The sequence below is a fragment of the Bos javanicus genome, chromosome 11, assembly GCF_032452875.1.
Source record: "Bos javanicus breed banteng chromosome 11, ARS-OSU_banteng_1.0, whole genome shotgun sequence".
Taxonomy (NCBI): domain Eukaryota; kingdom Metazoa; phylum Chordata; class Mammalia; order Artiodactyla; family Bovidae; genus Bos; species Bos javanicus.
In genome coordinates this window covers 33374591-33399899 of record NC_083878.1, presented here as the reverse complement: position 1 = coordinate 33399899, position 25309 = coordinate 33374591, and the positions used below count along the sequence as shown (strand labels likewise).

The window sequence follows — 25309 nt, the reverse complement described above, 5'->3', positions numbered from 1 at the left end:
AAAGTCTGACACTGTTTCCACTGTTTCCCCATCTATTTCCCATGAAGTGGTGGGACTAGATGCCATGATCTTCGTTTTCTGAATGTTGAGCTTTAAGCCAACTTTTCACTCTCCACTTTCACTTTCATCAAGAGGCTTTTGAGTTCCTCTTCACTTTCTGCCATAAGGGTGGTGTCATCTGCATATCCAAGACACATATTAATCAAATTAACAAAGGTCAAACATGAAGAACAAATATTAAAAGCAGCAAGGGAAAAACAACAAATAACACACAAGGGGATTCCCAAAAGGATACCAGCTGATCTTGCAATAGAAACTCTTCAGGCCAGGAGGGAATGGCAGGACATACTTAAAGTTATGAAAGAAAATAACATACAGCCCAGATTACTGTACCCAGCAAGGATCTCATTCAAATATGAAGGAGAAATCAAAAGCTTTACAGACAAGCAAAAGCTGAGAGAATTCAGCACCACCAAACCAGCTCTCCAACAAATGCTAAGGGATCTTCTCTAGACAGGAAACACAAAAAGGGTGTATAAACTCAAACTCAAAACAACAGAGTAAATGGCAACGGGATCATACTTATCAATAATTACCTTAAAAGTAAATGGGTTGAATGCCCCAACCAAAAGACAAAAACTGGCTGAATGGTTACAAAAACAAGACCCCTATATATGTTGTCCACAAGAGACCCACCTCAAAATAGGGGACACATACAGACTGAAAGTGAGGGGCTGGAAAAAGATATTCCACACAAATAGAGACCAAAAGAGAGCAAGAGTAGCAATACTCATATCAGATAAAGTAGACTTTATAACAAGGGTTGTGGAAAGAGACAAAGAAGGACATTACATAATGATCAAAGGATCAATCCAAGAAGAAGATATAACAATTATAAATATATATGTACCCAACATAGGACCACCACAATATGTAAGACAAATGCTAATAAGTATGAAAGGGGAAATTAACAATAACACAATAATACTGGGAGACTTTAATACCCCACTCAAACCTATGGATAGATCAACTAAACAGAAAATTACAAGGAAACACAAACTTTGAACGATACAATAGACCAGCTAGACCTAATTGATATCTATAGGACATTTCACCCCAAAACAATGAATTTCACCTTTTTCTCAAATGTACACAGAACCTTCTCCAGGATAGATTGTATTCTGGGCCATAAATCTAGCCTTGGTAAATTAAAAAAAAAAAAATTGAAATCATTCCAAGCATCTTTTCTGACCACAATGCAGCAAGATTAGATCTCAATTACAGGATAAAAACTATTAAAAATTCCAACATATGGAGGCTGAACAACACGCTGCTGAATAACCAATAAATTACAGAAGAAATCAAAAAGGAAATCAAAATATGCACAGAAACAAAAGAAAATGAAAACACAATAACCCAAAACCTGTGGAACACTGTAAAAGCAGTGCTAAGGGGAAAGTTCATAGCAATACAGGCATACCTCAAGAAAACAAGACAAAAAGTCAAATAAATAACCTAACTCTACACCTAAAACAACTAGAATAGGAAGAAATGAAGAACCCCAGGGTTGGTAGAAGGAAAGAAATCTTAAAAATTAGGGCAGAAATAAATGCAAAAGAAACAAAAGAGACCATAGCAAAAATCAACAAAGCAAAAAGCTGGTTCTTTGAAAGGATAAATAAAATTGACAAACCATTATCCAGACTCATCAAGAAACAAAGGGAGAAAAATCAAATCAATAAAATTAGAAATGAAAATGGAAAGATCACAACAGACAACACAGAAATACAAAGGATCATAAGAGACTACTATCAGCAATTATATGCCAATACAATGGACAACTTGGAAGAAATGGAAAAATTCTTAGAAAAGTACAACTTTCCAAAACTGAACTAAGAAGAAATAGAAAATCTTAACAGACCCATCACAAGTATGGAAATTGAAACTGTAATCAGAAATCTTCCAGCAAACAAGAGCTCAGGTCCAGACGGCTTCACAGCTGAATTTTACCAAAAATTTAGAGAAGAGCTAACACCTATCCTACTCAAACTCTTCCAGAAAATTGCAGAGGAATGTAAACTTCCCAACTCATTCTATGAGGCCACCATCACCCTAACACCAAAACCTGACAAAGATCCCACAAAAAAAGAAAACTACAGGCCAGTATCACTGATGAACATAGATGCAAAAATCTTCAACAAAATTCTAGCAAACAGAATCCAGCAACACATTAAAAAGGTCATACACCATGACCAAGTGGGCTTTATCCCAGGGATGCAAGGATTCTTCAATATCCGCAAATCAATGAATGTAATACACTACATTAACAAACTGGAAAATAAAAGCCATATGATTATCTCAATAGATGCAGAGAAAGCCTTTGACAAAATTCAACATCCATTTATGACAAAAACTCTCCAGAAAGCAGGAATAGAAGGAACATACCTCAACATAATAAACGCTATATATGACAAACCCACAGCCAACATTATCCTCAATGGTGAAAAATTGAAAGCATTTCTCCTAAAGTCAGGAACAAGACAAGGGAGCCCATTCTCACCACTGCTATTCAACATAGTTTTGGAAGTTTTGGCCACAGCAATCAGAGCAGAAAAAGAAATAAAAGGAATCCAGATTGGAAAAGAAGAAGTAAAACTCTCACTGTTTGCAGATGACATGATCCTCTACATAGAAAACCCTAAAGACTCCACCAGAAAATTACTAGAGCTAATCAATTAATATAGGAAAGTTGCAGGATATAAAATCAACACACAGAAATCCCTTGCATTCCTATAGACTAATAATGAGAAAATAGAAAGAAAAATTAAGGAAACAATTCCATTAACCATTGCAACGAAAAGAATAAAATACTTAGGAATATATCTACCTAAAGAAACTAAAGACCTATATATAGAAAACTATAAAACACTGGTGAAAGAAATTAAAGAGGACCCTAGTAGATGGAGAAATATACCATGTTCATGGATTGGAAGAATCAATATAGTGAAAATGAGTATACTACCCAAAGCAATCTATAGATTCAATGCAATCCCTATCAAGCTACCAACAGTATTCTTCACAGAGCTAGAACAAATAATTTCACAATTTGTATGGAAACACAAAAAACCTTGAATAGCCAAAGCAATCTTGAGAAAGAAGAATGGAACTGGAGGAATCAACCTGCCTGATTTCAGGCTCTACTACAAAGCCACAGTCATCAAGACAGTATGGTACTGGCACAAAGACAGAAATATAGATCGATGGAACAAAATAGGAATACCAGAGATAAATCCACGCACCTATGGACACCTTATCTTTGACAAAGGAGGCAAGAATATACAATGGATTAAAGACAATCTCTTTAACAAGTGGTGCTGGGAAATCTGGTCAACCACTTGTAAAAGAATGAAACTAGAACACTTTCTAACACCATACACAAATATAAACTCAAAATGGATTAAAGATCTAAATGTAAGACCAGAAACTATAAAACTCCTAGAGGAGAACATAGGGAAAACACTCTCCATCATAAATCACAGCAGGATCCTCTATGACCCTCCTCCCAGAATATTGGAAATAAAAGCACAAATAAACAAATGGGACATAATTAAAATTAAAAGCTTCTGCACAACTAAGGAAACTATAAGCAAGGTGAAAAGACAGTCTTCAGAATGGGAGAAAATAGTAGCAAATGAAGCAACTGACAAAGAACTAATCTCAAAAATACACAAGCAACTCCTGCAGCTCAATTCCAGAAAAATAAATGACCCAATCAAAAAATGGGCCAAAGAACTAAATAGACATTTCTCCAAAGAAGACATACAGATGGCTAACAAACACATGAAAAGATGCTCAACATCACTCATTATCAGAGAAATGCAAATCAAAACCACAGTGAGGTACCATTTCACACCAGTCAGAATGGCTGCGATCCAAAAGTCTACAAGCAATAAATGCTGGAGAGGGTGTGGAGAAAAGGAACCCTCTTACACTGTTGGTGGGAATGCAAACTAGTACAGCCATTATGGATAACAGTGTGGAGATTCCTTAAAAAACTGGAAATAGAACTGCCTTATGACCTAGCAATTCCACTGCTGGGCATACACACTGAGGAAACCAGAATTGAAAGAGACACGTGTACCCCAATGTTCACCGCAGCACTGTTTATAATAGCCAGGACATGGAAGCAACCTAGATATCCATCAGCAGATGAATGGATAAGAAAGCTGTGGTACATGTACACAATGGAGTATTACTCAGCCATTAAAAAGAATACATTTGAGTCAGTTCTAATGAGGTGAATGAAACTGGAGCCTATTATACAGAGTGAAGTAAGCCAGAAAGAAAAACACCAATACAGTATACTAATGCATATATATGGAATTTAGAAAGATGGTAACTATAACCTTGTAAGCAAGACAGCAAAAGAGACACAGATGTATAGAACAGTCTTTTGGACTCTGTGGGAGAGGGCGAGGGTGGGATGATTTGGGGGAATGGCATGGAAACATGCATAATATCATATAAGAAATGAATCACCAGTCTAGGTTCGATACAGGATCCTTGGGGCTGGTGCACTGGGATGATCTGGAGGGATGGTATGGGGAAGGAGGTGGGAGGGGGGTTCAGGATGGGGAACATGTGTATGCCCATGGTGGATTCATGTTGATGTGTGGCAGAACCAATACAATATTGTAAAGTAATCAGCCTCCAATTAAAATAAATAAAGTTAAATTTAAAAAAAGACTAATAAAAAATAAAAAGGAAGAAAATGACAATTAAGGTATAAATATCTATCTCAAGAATTTAGCCAGAAATTAGAAAATGAGTGCATTAGACACAAAGAAACTAAGTGAAAGATAAATTTTAAAATCAAATTCAATTATATGGAAAACGAATACACAGCAAAGAGTAAACAAAAAGAAATACTGATTCTTAGGAAAGATGATTAGAATTGATAACTCCCTATGATGAATATGAAGATAAAAAGAGAAGTGGATAAGATTTACTAATACCAGGAAAGAATAGAACATCTGTAAGGATCCTCTATGAATGAAAAAGTATAAAGACTTAGCTTAAGTGGCCTCATTAGTGTATATTCTACCATGCATTTAAAGAAAAACAATACCAGCATTACATAAGTCCATCCACAAAATAGGGAAAAATGAAAAAATTCTTGTTTTGTTTTATAAAGGTAGCATTATCTACCTTCTTCCCAAATTATAGGCCATTCTCCTTATGAATTTAAGTGCAAAAGTTCTGTATAAAATATTACCAAGCAAATTAATGCAAGTGTCATAAATATGAACAAACTGGGGATATAACAGCAATTTAAGTGGTTAACACTTGTAAATCAACCAATGTTGTTAATCACATTAACAGGGAAAAAGTTTATGATTGTATAAAAGGTTGTCAAAATATTAATGGCTTTTTATGGGATTCAACAATATTAGTATACTGAGATTAGGAAAGAATTTACTTAATCTAATAAATAATATCTCTGTTAAATTGCAATAGGCACTGCACATAGTGCTGAATTATTTAAAGCTACTAGATATTTCATTTCTTTATAAAGGTTCATTACTTGAGACAACAAAGAGACCATTAAAACTAAATGTGGGACATAGCCTCACATGTATTAACACTTAATGATTTATTTTTGACAAAAACGATACTTCAGAACAGTGAGGAAGTTTTGGTCTTGTCAATATACACTTCTGAGTTAACTGGATATTCTTCTCAAGAAAAAAAGTTAAACCGTGATGTAATATTGATCTAAATATGAAATATATATATATTGAAATTTAAAGTACATTACCACAAGGTAATATAATGATTTAGGATATAAAATTGTTTTATTAAATACTATACACAAAACAACCAAAAAGGAAAATATTTTAAAAAATTGGACAACATTATCATTTAAGTTTTCCATTTGTCAAAAGAAATCATGAAGTAGACACATAGTCATGCTTACCCCAAGAGGGTAAGATATTTTAATATGCATAAATGTAAAAGAAATCATATGCATTAAAACATCTTAAATTAATTTTGAAGACAGGTAAACAAGTAAAAAAATGGGCACGGGCACAGTAATTGAATAGGCTAGCTTTCCAGATGATATTGTAATGACCAATAAATTTATGAGTAGGTGGTCAGCTTCATTAGTCATATGGAAAATAAAAAAATAAAGCCATAATAAGATAACAATAAGATCAACTAAAATTAAAATCAACCAAAATTATCTAAAATTAAAATGACTGATAAGTATTTGTTGGCCAGAAAGTGAGAAACTCTTATATGCTGCTTTTCAGAGTACAAATTGTTACAACTTTGGAAAGCTTTTCAGCAACTACTAAAGAGAACTCATGAGCCAGCAATGAAACACTTAGACATGGACTCATGGAACTGTGTATATATTTGCAATGCATAATTGTATAATAATGTTAATAACATATTGTTTGTGCTAGTTACTGAAAGTAATCCAAGTGTTTATCAACAATTGGATAGATAAATATTAATGTATTTATAAAACTGAATACAGCATTGAAAAATGAGCAGATTATCACTGTGTTCATCCACATGAATGGATCTCACAAGCATAACATTGATGTAAAGGAGAACATACTGAATTACAGAGTTCATATACATTGGAAAATAGCCAAAATTAGTTTGCAGGTGTGTGCTCAGTTGTGTCTGAGTCTTTGCTGCTCTATGGACTGTAGCCTAGCAGACTCCTCTGTCCAAGGAATTTTCCGGGCAAGAATACTGGATTGGGTTGCCATTTCTTACAACAGGGATCTTCCCGACACAAGAACCAAACCCTCGTTTCCTGCATCTCCTGCATTGGAAGGCAAATTCTTTACTGCTATCACCACTTCGGAAGCCCAAAATTAGTTTGAGAGGTTGGAAAATAAAGAAATTTATGGAGGAAGGGATAGGAAATGGCTGAAAGGAAAGTAAGTGTCATATTCTATTGTTTATCTTGATGAAAGTCATATGGATGTGTTTACGTCTTTGAAATTCATCAAGCTCTAGACTTAGGTTTTCTGTATTTTATTATTCTTACTACATTAAAAAGTTTAATTTTAAAATACTGCTGATATTAAATCACTAAAAAACTACAATATTCCTTTTTCTTATCCTATTCAAGACCTATGTATTATACATAAAATGTATTGAGATGTATATATTTGAGAGAGGTATTCTTGCTTTCTCTGTTGTGACATTTTGTTTTCTGCTTTCAATTTCTTCAAAATTAAATGCCACAATAATAATTTTATAGTATATTGTATAAATTTCTCTGAAAAATGTTATAACAGAAGGATATAATGAACAAGAATGTGGACTTTAGTCTTAGATCTGGGTGTCATTCAACCAGAAACAATCTATGGATTTGGGTACAAGTTAATTTGAGGCTGTAAGCCATATCTTTTTGAAAGGCAGATGGACAGAGAAAGAGGGAGAGGAAGAGAGAGAAAAAGAGAGAAGGGAAAAGTAAGAGCAAGAACAAGAGTGAGAGGGAGAAAGTGGGGAGGAAAACAGCCAGAGAAGGGGAATGAATATGAATGTCTGCTGCTCAAGGTCATATATGCATTAAAGTAACACGTACATAAAGTCATCTAGCAGACTGCTTCTTATACTAGTTTCCCCATATGTGTATTTTCCCAAGCCTCTCTATCATGTATATACTGTATTAGTTTCCTAAGGCTATCATAACAAATGACCACAAACTAGGTGATTTAAAACAGCAAAAACTTATTTTCTTACTATTCAGGAGACTAGAATTCTGAAACCAAAATGTGAGCAGGGTTAGTCCTTTCTTGAAACTCTGAGAAAGAATCTGTTCCATATCTGTCTCAGGGGTTCTGGTATTGCTGGCATTTTTGGCATTCCTTGGCTTGTAGCTGTATCACCCTGATTTCTTTGTCCTTATGTTTCCTTCCTTGTATTTCCTCTGTCTCCAAATTTTTATTTCCATATAAGAACACTTGTCTTTGGATTTGGTGGTGGTGGTTTAGTTGCTAAATTATATGAGACTCTTTTGATCCCACGGACTGTAGCCCACCAGGCTTCTATGTCCATGGGATTTCCCAAGCAAGGCTCATCCTACCCCAGTATGACACCATCCTAACTTTAGTACATCTACAAAGACTTATTTCCAAGTAAGGTCACATTCACAGATACTAGAGGTGAGAACTTCAACATATCTTTTTGGGGGACAGAATTCAACCCATACCATATCTAAGCAGCCATTAAACTAGAGAAGCCAAAGGATTTGTCTAGTGTGCTAAACAGAGTTAATAACAAAGCTAGAGCTAGGAAACATACGTTACTCAGAATGCAGCATTTCTTCCCATACACCAAGCTGCTTAAAAAATCATCTTCCTGATTCCAGTAGATAAACCTTTAATCTTGATTTTATCTATGTATTCACTCTATATTCTTGGCTAGATTTAGAACATATAAATACATCTTTTGAAATACTGAACTCAGACAAAAATAATGCACAAGTGTGAGTTTGTATGTGTATGTGTGAACATAAATGTGAAGGTGACAAATTGGCAGCCCATGTGCCATTTCCAAGCATTGAAGAAATCTGTTTTGTCCTATGCAATGTTGTTGTGGAGGCTATTATTATTTTTAATGATTTATGATTTTAGAAAGCAATAGATTCTATATAAAATTCCAAATTTCCAACAGCTTCTGAAAAATGATATGATCTGGAAACACTGGGCCCAACTGACCACAATCTGCTAGAGCTGGGGTGTGGATGCCCTTTTTAGAAAATGCGCAATCTGTAGTTGGCCACAGTGCCAACCCATCCTCATTGTTTCCCCAGTTCGGTTTACCTCACTCATGTATGTCACATACTGAACTTGCTTACATTTCTGTCTCCTCTCCTTGATCTACAGAAAATTAAATTGTCTAGTATTGTACTATAGTTTAATTCAGTGAGATGTCTAGATCAAGTGCAAACATTTTAAGATTTAGTTCATTTCCATTTTACTGTTATATTTCCTTCAACAGGAGAAAAGCTCTTATAAAAATAAAATTCTTGTCAATTTGGCTTTACATGTAACTTCAAAAGCCCAAGATTATTTTTTTGTTTAAAAAGTTAGTATCTCTAATTTGTGAAATTCCAATAGTGTATACTGAATATCTACCATTGTCTTTATTTTTAATATACTTAGCTTTCTGTGTGTGTATGATTAGTGTATGTGTGATATATGATTAAGTGTATGTGTGATATATGATTAAATGAAAAATGTATTAAGCAGAGGCAGTGGAGAAAAAACTGGGTATGAAAGGTAAACATAAGCACTACAGGAGAAGGAGAGAGCCCTGGAAGAATAATGAGGCTTAAAAATGGACTGCAAGCAGATGCAACCAGTCCATTCTGAAGGAGATCAGCCCTGGGATTTCTTTGGAAGGAATGATGCTAAAGCTGAAAGTCCAGTACTTTGGCCACCTCATGCAAAGAATTGGCTCATTGGAAAAGACTCTGATGCTGGGAGGGATTGGGGGCAGGAGGTAAAGGGGACGACAGAGGATGAGATGGCTGGATGGCATTGAGTCCATCACCGACTCGATGGACATGAGTTTGAGTGAACTCTGGGAGTTGGTGATGGACGGGGAGGCCTGGCGTACTGTGATTCATGGGGTCGCAAAGAGTTGGACACGACTGAGCGACTGAACTGAACTGAATTGAAATATATACATATAAAAATGAGGGGGATTAGTCTGTGATAAGATGGGAAACAGATAAACAATAAACAATAATTCACACAAGATGTGCCTTAAAAGCTACCTACAAATTATTTCAATATGCCCACACAGAGAATTGATTCCACAGATTTTGAGGAAGGCTGAAATTAACCAAAGGTACAATAAGGTTTTGAGTCTCACCGGCATCTAGAACATCAGCACAGCTCTTGATCTTCCCTCAAAAGTCACAGTAAGGGGAAATAAACTGTATTGGTTAAATTAAACACACTGGCTGCAAGGGCTCCATGAAAATAAGTGTAAAGCTAGATTCTGATGGATGAGAAAATTCCTTTCCTGAAGTCTAGCCATCGGAAATGGGAGAAATTGACTGTGAGTAGGGATGTGATAGCTCACTGTTATCAAATAGCTCCCTGGTAGCTCAGTGTTATCAAATCTGCCTGCAATACAGGAGACTTGCAGGATTCTCGGGTTAGATCCCTGGCTCAAATATGTGACTAATCAGGGAATAAAATCACCCCCACAGGGATTTCTCACAAATTAGTTTAGTAGCTGCTATTCTTCTTCAGAAAGATATTTCATCATTGTAGGGGGAAGGAGAGGTGGGAGGGAGGCATGAAGGAACATAAACAGGTGTTAGTGGTGCCTTAGATTTAAGAACACTACCCATCAAAAGCACTGAGAAGTGAAGTCTCAGTCGTGTCCGACTCTTTGCGACCCCATGGACTGTAGCCCACCAGGCTCCTCCATCCATGGAATTTTTTAGGTAAGAGTACTGGAGTGGGTTGCTGTTTCCTTCTGCAGGGGATCTTAGGGATCCCATATTAAAACCTCTCTAGCAGGTGCATCAGTTAGAACTTAAAGTACTATCCTCAAGTACCTATTCATGTGCTTTCTCTACCTTGGCTTGACACATTAATAATTATCATTATTCAAGTAATTTGTAGCCATTAAAAACCAGCCTATATTCTAATTACTGAAAAATTATATATTCATGAAAGTAGCCTAGTTTTACTTTGCCAAAGATTTTTTTTTCAAGTAGTACAAAACAATATAACATGCTGAGTTTGCTTATTTCTCTTGAAAGTAACTTAGTAAACTTCATGAGAAATTATAGGGCTTTTTCTTTATGAAATTTCTAGTATTTTTTCCCATTCTATAGCTGAGTCCAAAGACCTAGACTTATTGTATTTCTTTGCATTTAAAAACTCCTCTAAGTTGTTTTGTTGAAAATGAGGTTTACACAGGGGCATGTTCAATAACTATTCATCAACTTTTGTTACTACAAAACCATGTCGATTCATACAAAGGAAACCAGCTAGACATTTAGCCACAAACCAAATAATAGTGTTGTATTTACTATTAAAATAAATAAATTGTAAACTAAACAATAGCATTCCAATTATGCAACAGTGATACTGTTATTAAGTAGAGGAATTCACTATTAGTCTGAAATTTAGTTGAGAATATCATTTAATCTAATCTCTCCCTAGTAATACCATTATTTCAGTAGGAAACAATGGCTTTCATTTTGATCACTTGTATCACAGCAAATAGAAAATCCCTCAAAATGATAAATCTTATTGCTCTTTTAAATTATCTACCATCTTTAGTGGAAAGGCAGTTAATACATATCAACTCATATTTTCCCTCATTATTACCACACATTTCTTCTCAATCACATATTTGTAAAGCTAAAACCCTCTTCCAAATTGATATCAGTCTTGGAATGCATGGGTATCTCAAAACCTCCACATTGCCTTAATGTTAATTGAGAAAGTAGGTGTTTACACTGATCTCCTAATGTTAAAGCACAAGCTATGATTGCGGCAACAAACACAGAGTGTCTCTATATTCATTTCTCAGTCAAAAAAAAAATCTTATCGCTTATTTTCATTTATTTTTAGTGTAGAGCAAGCTTCCAAGTTAGAATGCTCATTAATATTTAATACCTTATGGAAATATATTTGTTTATGGTGATCACGGCATTTCCATTTTTGTTGTTGCAAAATGTTTACCAGTTTGTATGAGATATTATTTATGTTTCCATATTTGGGTTGTTAGGAATTCTCCCAATCAGACATAAGCATAAACAACCACCTTGATTTCACAATTATCTCATTTGTTCTGAGTAGTAGAAAGGGGCAGAAGTTAAAATCCTTCACACAGTACTGTAGCCTAAAATTGGTAGATTCCCTTAGGTGATTGGAGAGGAATTAATCCTAGTTTCCACCTTTCTAAAAAAAAAAAAAAAAAGTACTAGATTCTTCTGACAAATGTTGAAAGTGTCAATCACTTAGTACTGTCTGACTCTTTGTGACCCCATGGACTGTAGCCTGCCATTACCTTCTTCAAGGGATCTTCCAGATTCAGTGATCTAACCAGCGTTTCCTGCTTGGACGGCGGATATTTTTACTGTCTGAACCACAGGGGAAGCCCCTACAAATATTAAATTGCCTCAAATTTATTTCAACAGGAATCATTTTACATCTTACCTACAAACAAAAAAAGAAATAACATTAAAAACACCTCATCCATTTTCATTAAGATACTTTATATAGTATTTGCCATTAAGGAAAGATATTTCTAATACATTCCAAAGTTGGCTGTGTAGTTTTCTGAATTCCTCTTGATGAAACTCTTAAAAAAGGAATGAACATTAATTAACATTTGTATTATGTCAAGTAGTGTGCTGCTGCTGCTGCTGCTAAGTCACGTCAGTCATGTCCGACTCTGTGCGACCCCGTAGACGGCAGCCTACCAGGCTCCCTGGTCCCTGGGATTCTCCAGGCAAGAACACTGGAGTGGGTTGCCATTTCCTTCTCCAATGAGTGAAAGTGAAAAGTCAAAGTGAAGTCGCTCAGTCGTGTCCGACTCAGCGATCCCATGGACTGCAGCCTACCAGGCTCCTCCATCCATGGAAGTTTCCAGGCAAGAGTACTAGAGTGGGTCGCCAGTGCCTTCTCCAAGTACTGTGCTAGGCTTATTCAATCATTTGATGAGAGGTAGACCACTCCAGTACTCTTGCCTGGAAAATCCCATGGATGGCAGAGCCTGATAGGCTGCAGTCCATGGGGTCGCTAAGAGTTGGACACGACTGAGTGACTTCACTTTCACTTTTCCCTTTCACTCATTGGAGAAGGAAATGGTGGCCCACTCCAGTGTTCTTGCCTAGAGAATCCCAGGGATGGGGGAGCCTGGTGGGCTTCTGTCTATGGGGTAGCACAGAGTCGGACACGACTGAAGCGACTTAGCAGCAGCAGCAGCAGCAGCAGAGTAGCATGGTGTTTAAGATCACAGTCTTGAGTTTGAATATTTCTTTGCTCTTATATTGCTAGGTGTGACCTTGACTGTCTTGGTTAACCTCTCTGTGCTTCACTTTTCTCATTGATATTATGAGTGAAGTCCTAGACTCTTTCCTATAGGGTTGTTGTGAGGGATAAACTAAGTTAATGTAAGTAAAATACTAGAGCAGTTTGGCATGGAGTAGACACTCAGCATCAGATATCAGCATTATCTTCACCAGATCTAATAAAGTGTCATTATCTTTTACTGATGAGGAAACTAGTGTTCAGAGAGTTGAAGCGATTTACGTTTAGAAACAACCCAGCAAGTCATATTTTCATGACTGCAGCCATGAAATTAAAAGACACTTACTCCTTGGAAGAAAAGTTATGACCAACCTAGATAGCGTATTGAGAAGCAGAGACATTACTTTGCCAACAAAGGTCCATCTAGTCAAGGCTATGGTTTTTCCAGTGGTCATGTATGAATGTGAGAGTTGGACTGTGAAGAAAGCTGAGGGCCGAAGAACTGATGCTTCTGAACTGTGGTGTTGGAGACGACTCTTGAGAGTCCCTTGGACTGCAAGGAGATCCAACCAGTCCATTCTGAAGGAGATCAGCCCTGGGATTTCTTTGGAGGAATGATGCTAAAGCTGAAACTCCAGTACTTTGGCCACCTCATGCGAAGAGGTGACTCATTGGAAAAGACTCTGATGCTGGGAAGGATTGGGGGCAGGAGGAGAAGGGGACGGCAGAGGATGAGATGGCTGGATGGCATCACTGACTCGATGGATGTGAGTCTGAATGAACTCTGGGAGTTGGTGATGGACAGGGAGGCTTGGCGTGCTGCAATTCATGGGGTCGCAAAGAGTTGAACACGACTGAGCGACTGAACTGAACTGAAGGGGTAGGCACATAGGACTTTTTGTTTTAAAACTTATGCATGAAGAATAAGACTTTTAATATATTAATTTCTTTGAACTAGAAAATCACAGAAGACAGCCTGTGGAAAACTATAATCCAGTGGAAACACTGTGTAGACCAACTGAAGATAAGATCCAAATTCACAAAGGTAAAATGAAAGAAACTAAATAATTAATCAGGTCTTACATACTGATGGCAATCAATGGGTTTTAAGAGTCCAGGTAAAAGACAGGACTTGGACTCTTAAGAGAGCCTCTAGAAATCTGCTAGCATCATCAGATTTACTGAGGAACGTACACAGATTACAAGGGTATCGTGGAACCCTTACGATTCAATTATGAACCCTTTTAGATTCAATTCTTATAAATTAGCTGTCCCTTCTACTTACTTTTGTAGTAAGCTTTACCTCTATAAGAGACATATATAGGCACATTTTATATGCTATTTGTTCTAGAACCTATTGACAATTTTTTTTAAATACCCTAAATTAGGTAGAGTATATTTGTGGTTGAGATTCACTTATGACTGATTAACCATCTAGTCAAGGCTATGGTTTTTCCAGTGGGCATGTATGGATGTGAGAGTTGGACTGTGAAGAAGGCTGAGCGCCGAAGAATTGATGCTTTTGAACTGTGGTGTTGGAGAAGACTCTTGAGAGTCCCTTGGACTGCAAGGAGATCCAACCAGTCCATTCTAAAGGAGATCAGCCCTGGGTGTTCTTTGGAAGGAATGATGTTAAAGCTGAAACTCCAATACTTTGGCCACCTCATGAGAAGAGTTGACTTATTGGAAAAGACTCTGATGCTGGGAGGGACTGGGGGCAGGAGGAGAAGGGGACGACAGAGGATGAGATGGTTGGATGGCATCACTAACTCGATGGACGTGAGTCTGAATGAACTCCAGGAGATGGTGATGGACAGGGAGGCCTGGTGTGCTGTGATTCATGGGGTCGCAAAGAGTCCGACACGACTGAGCGATTGAACTGAACTGAACTGAACCTTAGATAAGGTATTTTTCTGAGACTTAGAGTTACATTATTTAATAATTCACTTTAAAAATATCATGTTAGCAGTTATTAGTTCATTACATTCCCAAAGTAATCCTGTGGAATAAATTGGCACTCACTAGTACCCATACTTTACATTCAAGGAATCTGAATTTCAGAGAAGTGACTTCCATTGGTTCAGAGAGAACAGAATGGGCTTGGAACTAATAGAAAGAAGCTAGCATTTATTCAACACAGTTCTCAACTATTTTATATCTATTTATTAATTTAACCTCCACAACAACAAATAGATAAATTGGGAACTGTTAACATATCCATTTTACAGATGATGTGACTGAGGCATTGCAAGATTAAGCATTTTACTTAAGGTCACAGCTGCTACATGGCAGAGATGAAATTCAAGCCCAGATAACCTGATTCTAGTTCCCACACATTTAATTACTTGACCACACTGCCTTTCTGAACCCAATAAAAATAATATAATTTATTCCTGTCTCCAAGTTATTTAGACTCTTAGACAAGCAGTGAAAGTATAAATAGGCTTATCAAAAGGAATGAGTTCTGGTTTCTTTGGCAGGAAATGGATATCAGATTAGGAATGTATATTATTTTAGTACTCCTAAATTTGTCTACTTCTTACAGTTTTGCTATATAGGGCCGAAATGCAGAAAATAGTCTTACCTTAACAATATTTAAGGCTGAAGCTATTAGGCTTGTGGTACTGAAATAAATATGTCTGCTTTTTATGCTCTAAAACTAACCCAGACTAGGAATATAATAGGGTTAGAAATTTAAATGTCCATAGGACTCAAACTATAATTAAGCCACACACCTCAGACTTCTCTACCACCTATTTTTGCAAGCTTCCTTTAGATTTAACTCCTTTGTCACCAAACTCAGCAATGCCTACTGGGCATGCCCAGTGATATGGTCAGTGCCTTGTATCAAGTTTCACTTCCTCCAGGTTTTACCAGCTGCAAAAGGAAGGAGGAGATAGAGCGAAGAGTTAAACAGGAACAGAACTTGGTTCAGCTCCGGATGTCCATGCCAGGGCAGAGCACAGAAAGCTGGGGGAGGAGAAGGGATGAGGAGACGTTACCACCAAAGTACCTTGTCCAATAGATGAGTCTGGGCTCTTAAACTGGCACGTTAACTGGGTGGGTCCCTTTTGCATGTTTTTGGCAAAACTTGGGCAGATCGTGAAGATCTGAAGTGATCACCCATCCCGGGGCCACTGTAAGGGGTGGGGCAGGGACCGTGGATCTGGGGGAATGCCAGCGACTGTGTGAACCTTGCCTGTCTCTGCATTCCTCGAAGAGCTGCAGCTTTTCTAGGGTTCCAAGCAAGAGATCAAAGTGCACAAGTAAAGCGAGAGCTCATCTTAATCACGGACTCCTTGGCCCCTTCCTTTTGGCCCTGGAACCAACCCTCTCAGATACCGTTGCCCAATCACGACTAAACCCCGGAGAAGTGGAATCTCCACACAGCTTTCCGTGGGTCTAGCAGGGGCCTGGGCATGCTCAGTAGGCTACGTGTTTCTCTCTTTCTTTTTTTCCTCTCTCTCTCTCCCTCTCCCGCTCTCTCCTCTTCCTCTTTTTCTATATCCACCTCCCCTCTCTCTCATGGGGGAGGGTGGGTGGTGACAAGTTAGAAGCACTCGCGTTAGGTCCCCGCCCCCAGGATCGGGCTCCCCCGGCAAGAGGACGAAGCAAAGGCAGAAACACACCTCACTGCGCAGCATCCCCATCGGGAGGGGCTGTGCCCGGCGGGCTGAGCCCACCAGTATCCCAGTCTGGGGACGGCCCGCCGCTCTCCATGGTACTGCGGAGAGCTCAGCTCCGCCCTTCTCTTTCAGAAGGACAGCACCCAACGTCACGTAACCCAGCCTTCTCGGGCTCCACGACCGCCTCCTCCTTCCCAGCTCTTTCCCTCTCCTCCTCCTTCTGCTCCCCTCCTTTGCCTGTTCTCCCCTCCCGCACTCCTGGAGATAGACGCTCAAGCCTGACGCCTCTCAAAAGGCAGCAGCAGTCGCCTTATCCACAGACCTCAGGAAATTCGCTTTGACCGTTGCATGCCTCAAGCTCTGGCTCGAGCTAAGGGGGAATAACCGGGCAGGTAAAGAAGCTCAATTTGTGTTGGGGGGGAGGGGATGGGGCGAGGCTAGCTGGAGAAGGATATCTTTCCCCATTGTAATTGAGCCAGGATCTGCCACAAATGCACTGGGAAGGATGGGTGGTGGGAGGGTGGAGGAGTATAGATCTTGGTTGTTTTGCATGAAGCTTTTTAAATAATGGCAAGAAGATGAGATGGTGGAGCTGGGGTAGTAACTTGAAGACTGAATGCAGTGATTTATTAGCAGAAAAAGAAAACGGGCAAGTTAGAAACCAAAGCAATAAAATACATCTAGAGCTACATCTTTCTTTCCCTTCCCCATCAGCCCCATGCTGTGCCTAGCCTTAATTTGTGCAGTCGACTCCAGGCTCCAAGAAACTGCACTGGTATTAGAGATGGGGCTTAGAGACTGGGCGGGAAAGCCAGGGAGAATTTTGGGTGTGCATTGGTATTAAGGGACTTTGAAATATCCAGGGGGAAATGATAGGCGCTTCTAAAAATCCTCTCAAATATTTCAGGTTCTTTATTATGATATATTGAATGATGCATGGAAAGGTATGTGCATGTTTGTGCGTGTGTGTGTTACCATAAACATATTAAAATAAATGCAACTGCAGCCCATGAGCATACTGTATCGATCCTTCCAGTGGCTTGGGAATGAATTTGATTCTAGAAATGAAAGAAAAGATTAATGAGGCTGTTAGTCTGCTTTTGAATTAGAGCGCTTCTTCCTTTGGCTGCAGTGAGGTTGTTTTTCAGATCCTTTTATTTTATCCTCTAATTTGTGAACTCGCCAGGTTTTCCCGGCACCTAGAGAGAATCCTTTTCTCCATATAAATACAGATACTCTCTCACACACAATGAGCTTCCTCTAAGAACTGGAAGAGTCAGTTGACCTCCCCTGTGGTAAGAATATATATGTTTTCCTCCCTCTCTTACATTCCTTAAAAAAAATTGTCAAGATATGCATCGTTGGAGGAGGGCAAGAGAGCGGTGTAAAGAAAGGTTTTTTGATCTATGGAATGTCAATTAATAAAACAATTGATTCCAACTGACTAACAAAAAAAAAGGTTTTCTAACACAGGAGCTTGTAAATGGTTTCAAAGCACTTACTCTTGATCTTGAAATTTCAGGTTTATTTCACAATAACCGAAAATTTCACAGATTTCTGAGTCCACTTAAAAAATGAAAGTCTTCTGAATAATATGTTTCTTAGAACGATTTTTAAGAGCACTTTTCTTTGGGTTTGGAGCAGGAGTAGACAAGATATGGCTGGTGATTACTGATGGTGTGGCATGTATCAGCCGTAATAAAAAAGCAACTGAGATTTTAATTTCCCTTTGCTAGTGGGCAGTGTGTGTAGTGTGTTGTGTGTGTACTGAAAGAGAGAGAACCGGTCATCAATTTCATCTGGGGAGGAACTTGAAGTGGGATCCCCTAGCTTGGTGGCTCTCAGATGACACCTGTAGGGATTGCTCTGTATTGAAGACAAATGTTCTTGGTTCCCTTCATGGAGGAGCAACAGCACAATGCGGTGCCATAAATTACTGCTAGTTTCAGCTTGTAGGAAAAAAAGTGTTAATTGGATAGTGAGTTTCTGTGTCTAGGCAATAAACTGGTGTCTGTGCCTGTGTATGTTGTGTGTGTATGTGTTGGGCGGGGGGAGATAGTGAGAAATGGAAATGGTGAAGGAAATACATATATTTCCTTAACCGGACCAGATGATACATTGTGATTTTCTTGGTTAAATATGAGAGTAATTTTTGGTTAAAAAAAAAAAAGACTGAAAAACAATTCACTATATATGAGTTCTATACCATTACAAGAACCTGTCAGATTAGAGTTGAATAAAGAGAGATGACTTAATAGTATAGTGAGTAATTCAAAGATATGATTTTAAATGTGAGCTTCCTCGAGCCATAGCAGCTAAGGTGACACAGTAGCTATTCTAACCACACAAATTCTAAGAGCTGACAGCCAGAAAGGACTTGAAGAGGAGTTAAGATCACTGCACTGTTAGGCAAAATATTAAATACTTGACTTTAGAGGAGTTAATATTATGGCAGTTGAGACACAAATGCTGCCGAAAACTGACATCTGACTCCAGTGAGGTATTTTCTCCTATAATGAATGATTCCTTCAATAAAAAGGAAGAAAATACTCATTTGAAATTTAAGAATCCCAAACAACCATCAGCGTTCTTCTCTCTCTGAGAAAAATAAGAGTAGGAATGCTACACAAATCCATGCTGGCAGCTTCCAGTCAAGTTTGGTATGCTTTGCCTGTTGTAAAATCAGCTATTAACTGAGATTTAAATAAGCTGTATTTTTATTGTCTATATAACCAGTGCACATATAAGCAGAAGTTTCTAACAAAGTCTTTCTCTCCCCTCTTCTTTTCATATATTTTAAACTTTCTCAGAAACATTAAAATCTAACATTAACCAAATTTCTATTTAAAAGAAAAAATTTGGGAGGGTTACCTATTAATGGTTATAATAAACTACAAGGGTGTGGTACTGGCTGATTGTAAGAGTGTGATATTAACTATTAGGAGACATTAGTTCTTCTTACTTATAGATCAGGACAAATAAGTTCCTTCCAATAAGGTTAACTCTGACTTGCTAATAACAGCAATTATATACCTGATTTCTGGGTTGAATAATGATTATATGATACTCAGACTTTAGAACTTAATTTTTATTTTAATTCTCTGCAGATTTCTGGGTCCTTATAAAAAGACAAAATAAAACCAAAATGCATCACCAACACACGACCAATTGATACACTGGCATGTTAGCTTGGCCTTGCAGAGACGGAGAGGAGAGAAGAGGAGCTGGTGTGTTTTCCACCTCTAACAGCTTCTGGCTATTTCACAGCTTCAGTGTTTGAACCCTATTGTTGGGGAGGGAAAAAGAGAAGTAAAGCCCTGAGGCCATGTGCAAGGAATTCTGCTTTGGCTACAGAGATACTGGAAGTCTATGATAATGGCAGAAGACGCAGGCCTTTGAAGCTACTCGGGTTGATAAGTGGTGCCTTACTGGTTTGGACACTGCACCTGGAGGAGAAACACCTGAGGTGTTACCAAGCATTCAAGGATCCTGGTTCTTTGCTGGCATCTTACTTCCCTGGAAAGTGTTTGCTTTTTACCTGACTCTAACCGTTTCCCTTTTGCCTGGTACCACTGCTGATACCTGGCAGATAATGGTATTTGAAGAGTGAAGTCTCTGTCGACCCCACCAATGCCCTTGGACTAGTTCATCGGACTCAAATGGATGCGTGATTTCCCTTGATTTTCTGTTGACACCTTTTTCCAGAAGGTTGCTTCCAAAGTGTATCCTCCCTTTGGTCCGGAAGTTCTGTGGCTGCCCTGTGCTACTGGGGTCTACGTTTTCCAGTTGGGAGGGGACTATAGGGAGAGAGGGAGCGGTTGCTGGAAGAAGAAGAAGAAAAAAAGAGCTAGATAAAGGAGGGGACATTCCTCCCACTCCTGCCCGTCCCCTTACCCAACTTCTTTCCGGACCCCGATTTCTGCATCACGGTGTCCAAGATCATTTTGACCCTGTCGGCCCCGGCACCCCCCCGCCGCACCCCAGCCCCGAGCATGGGGACGGCGCTTCTCCAGCGCGGGGGCTGCTTTCTCCTGTGCCTCTCGCTGCTGCTCCTGGGCTGCTGGGCGGAGCTGGGCAGCGGGCTGGAGTTCCCGGGTGCTGAGGGCCAGTGGACGCGCTTCCCCAAGTGGAACGCCTGCTGCGAGAGCGAGATGAGCTTCCAGCTGAAGACGCGCAGCGCCCGGGGCCTAGTGCTCTACTTCGACGACGAGGGCTTCTGCGACTTCCTGGAGCTCATCCTGACGCGCGGCGGCCGCCTGCAGCTCAGCTTCTCCATCTTCTGCGCCGAGCCCGCCACGCTCCTGACGGACACGCCGGTCAACGACGGCGCGTGGCACAACGTGCGGATCCGCCGGCAGTTCCGCAACACCACGCTCTTCATCGACCAAGTGGAGGCCAAGTGGGTGGAGGTCAAGTCCAAGCGCCGGGACATGACGGTGTTCAGCGGCCTCTTCGTCGGGGGGCTTCCCCCGGAACTGCGCGCCGCGGCTCTCAAGCTCACGCTGGCCTCCGTGCGGGAGCGAGAGCCCTTCAAAGGCTGGATCCGCGACGTGCGGGTCAACTCCTCTCTGGCCCTGCCCGTGGACAGCGGCGAGGTCAAGCTGGACGACGAGCCGCCCAACAGCGGCGGCGGGAGCCCGTGCGAAGCGGGCGAGGAGGGCGAGGGCGGGGTGTGCCTCAACGGGGGCGTGTGTTCCGTAGTGGACGACCAGGCGGTGTGCGACTGCTCGCGAACTGGCTTCCGTGGCAAGGACTGCAGCCAAGGTAAGGCCCGATGACGCTGGAGCCCTGGGGCCTTGGCCTGGGCAGGGTACGGGGAGGAAGGGCGAGGCAGGCCGGGGCCTGTGCATGCGGGCTTCCTTCTCTGGAGAGCTTGTGTCGCGTAGGGTCCAGGTGAAAACCTGTTTCGGGCCTCTCCGCCCTCTTACCTCCCACAGCCCCTCCCGTGGCCTCTTGGGAAAGGTTGAGCATTCCCCATTTTCAGGTTCAGTTTGCTCCCGGAGCCCTTTCCACTAGTCCTGCTTCCTTCCAAGTGGCAAGTAAAATGACCTCTCTTCTTCAGTCCTCGGGTTCTTTGCCAAGCCGTTTCCTCTCTTCACTGGACTGGGGCCCACCAGAACATATAATGTGCTTTTCCTCTGTCACCACTGTCTGTAATACACAGATTTCCCCCGTAAGATGCAGATTGGGCATACGTTTGGTGAAAAATGAAGTCAAGAGAAATTGACCATGGTTGAGAATCCCCACATAGTTGGTAATGGGCAAGGGAGACAGGATTCATAGACACAGCTGTGCCTTTTACAAGTAGAGTGGCCAGTCCTGCTTCTGTGGGGAAAGGGGGGTGGAGTAGGGCAGGACTTGTGCAAGATTTCTTGATTAGGAGGAGGGTTCTTGGAATTAATGGTAGTTTCTTTGGCTATGTCCAACATTTGTTGGTTTAATCAATTATTTCTGTGGTTTCTTGAAGTGGGAGAGAGGTCAGCTCATGTTTAGAAGAGTTAGAGATTAAATAGCATATTTCTTAATCAGATGACTTGGGAAGGTAAATAGTAGAGAGATTTAGACGTTGGACTGGGAAGCGTCTGCAGGCTAATAAACAGGGGATGCATATGAAGCATTGCAAGAGATTTTCCAAGGATATTCAGCTAATGATATTTATCTGAGTAGTGGAGGCCAAGCTGTTGTTCTTAGGGATTGAAACTGTGGAATTAAAAAAAAAAAAATAACCCTCATACCTCTAAGTTTAATTTTCTCCCTTTTATACATAAAATTCAGTCATCAATGTATTTTTCCAATGTTGCTACATAACAATGACCAAGGAAAAATATTGTTGTATAGATATAGGAAAGCCTGTGAACAAAAAGTGAACGATATGAAAAAGAAATATGAATGTATCCATGGCTGAGCAGGAGAGATGTCAGGGTTTAAAGTAGATAGCTTTTGGGTCAAATCAAGACAATCAACAACATATGGATAAATGGCATTTATGGCTGTTTTTTAGAGGTGAATTATTAAAGCTTATTTTGAAAGCTTTAGAGACAAAAACTCTATGTATGGCTGTATTTTATTGTATAATATCTTCTGGACTTTTTTTGTTGTTTTTTATTGCTGACACTGCTAAGGGGAACTAGCCCTTGTAAATCTTACTAGACTTGGCAGTTCTCTCTTACCTGACTTTAAGAGAAATGAAGACTCGATAAAATTTGTAATTGTTTAAACAACAGACAGGGGGAAAAAATCTAGTCATTAGGAGTTCTATAGCCTTCATGGTTTTATGAAAAAAAAAGTAAGGTGTGACTGTACTGCTTTCTGCCTCCATGAAGGTTTTTGTTTTCATGTATTTTGGCTTAAATAATTATAGAGGACTGTGTATCCCATGGCCTATACCACACTTTAGCTTGATCAGTAAATTTCCATGGATTTAACATCAGGTTTTATAGTTATGTTTTATGAAAAATGAAACAGTATATGCTTTTTTCTCTACCAAATCTAACTTGATTGTAAGCCATAAATAAGTTAGCTACATTTGATGGTTTGCTATAATATAATTTGAAGTTGCATACCTCTGCACTGATACATAGAAATGAATAAAAGATGGACGTTATTTTATGGGACACATTGCTTTAAATACCCCAATGCTGCTTTAAAATACAAAGCAGACAATTTAAGGAAGAACACATGAAATATAACTTCCTTCCTTAAATTAGGAAACGAATATGACACAATGACAGCTTGTTCTGTGTGGGAGGGTGTTTTAAATGAAAATTTTTATTTTTCTGTGCATTTTTAACGTAGGAATCCAGGGATGTGCATAATCAGGAACAGTTAAGAGTGGAGAAAGCATGGCAAAAGTAATATTTTGAAGAGAAGCAGAATTGCATATCTCTGAAATGGAAAATGGAGTGATAAAGGCAGAGCCAGTCTCCCTAGAAAGATTGGCTCCATTTTGCTTATTTTCTCTGTTTCATGTGTGTCAAGTGACTATTAAATAATTAATCGAGAATGGATGCCTCTCCCAACACCAATCATGTATTGATGGCTAGGGATAGATGATTTGTATTCAGATGAAATATAAACAAAGCCCTGCCTGTAGCCAGTATTTACACTGATTGCCACATTAAAAAAAAACATGGTGATTTAAAAACAAACCCATAATCATTTGAAAAAATTTGGAGAAAAAGATTAACAACAAACATTAAATAATTTTCAAATTATATCTGGTCCCAACTACAATTTTTTAAACTTGATAAAAAGTCTAATATTTTAGTTACCTTTGTATTCCAAATACAGTAAGAATTATTAAAAAGAAAATTTAGGAATATTCTCTTCTTTCTATAGTGCCTTTAAACAACTTATGCACCTATGGATTTCTAGAATATTTTCATTTAATGACCTCACTTTTATCCTTACTCATTTGTTCAGATAGCCTGACAAGTTTTATTTATTTATTCATGTGGTGATGGAAAGAGAAAACAGAAAGGTTACGTGTCATGATCAGGTTAGTGGAAGAGCCTGGGACCAACCCTCTTACTCTCAAACCCTGTATTTATCATGACTGCTGAATACGCTTTCCATTTTATTAGATTTGATCATTTTTTCAGGTCCAGTGATTATTCAAGAGAATACACACACACACACACACACACACACACACACAGAACTAATGTATATGATGGATGTTTATGGGATACATAGCTTTTTCAGTGAATCATACCCATCTTAAGTGTCCTGGGATCATTATTATTTAATAAGTTTCTACTTAAGATCACTAATAGTTTCCTAGCAGCTTGAAAGAATTAGTGAATTCTGTGGCCACCCAGTTAAAAATGAGAATAAAAAGCTGATCAATGAGAACTTAACTTATACATTTCATTATTTCCAAGTCCAGGTTTTATGCATTTTAGAGCCACTTATACGAAAATGTCATACTAGACTGAGTATCAATTTTATTCACTTCTTCTGTTTAAATAGCCTGAAACACAAGTGGCTTGTGATGGCTGATTGCTTAATATTACTGAACATGACAGTGTGATAGATATTACTTAATGAAGCCTCTGCTTTCTATGACTTTATGAATGTTGCCAGATAGACAACCATATTCACTCATTCATTCATTTTTTTCTTTATCCAACAAGTATTAAGTGCTTTGCATATGCCTGAATCATAGGCCTAAGTGATACAACTGTGAGTAAACTCTTAGAAATAGTTCCTACTTTCATAGGAAGGTAAAAGCCTCACATTCCAGTGAGGAGGCTCAGTAATTAAAAAAGTAAATACATGAAAACTTTAAACAATAGTATATATTTTGAAGGACAAGTACGTTGTACTATGAGAACTTAAAATTGTATGAACTGAATTAATCAAAAAAAGTTTTCCTGAGGGGTGATACTTAAACAAAAATCTGAGAGATAAGGAATTAGCCAGGTAAAGACACAGGAGAAATGTTAAGTCACAGCCTGGTGTAGGAGCTGACATGGCACATTCAGGAAACTAAGGGAAGGCCCTTGAATACGGAACTCTTAGTGCAGTAGGGCCAGGTCCTGTAAGGCCTTCCAACACAGTGTTGAGAATTTTAGTCTTTATTGAAAAAATGATGGAAAAACAATAGAAGGAGTTCAGTGTGGAAGGTAAGGGGGAGGACATCAT

The 25309-nt window shown here is 39.1% G+C and overlaps 1 protein-coding gene across 17 annotated transcripts in view; it reads left to right on the top strand.

Moving 5' to 3' along the window:
- The first annotated feature begins 16790 nt into the window (after positions 1-16790).
- Positions 16791-25309, top strand: part of NRXN1 (neurexin 1) — a 1221129-nt gene continuing 1212610 nt past the window's right edge. For 14 of the 17 annotated variants that reach the window (XM_061432334.1, XM_061432333.1, XM_061432343.1 and 11 more), the window contains exons 1-2: positions 16792-17055; positions 19771-21427. In XM_061432334.1, the coding sequence (XP_061288318.1) occupies positions 20656-21427 (772 nt within the window). In that variant the 5' untranslated portion in view covers positions 16792-17055; positions 19771-20655. Of the gene's footprint in view, positions 17056-19770; positions 21428-25309 lie in introns of all 17 variants that reach the window. The other 3 variants (XM_061432330.1, XM_061432331.1, XM_061432328.1) reach the window with 1 other exon arrangement.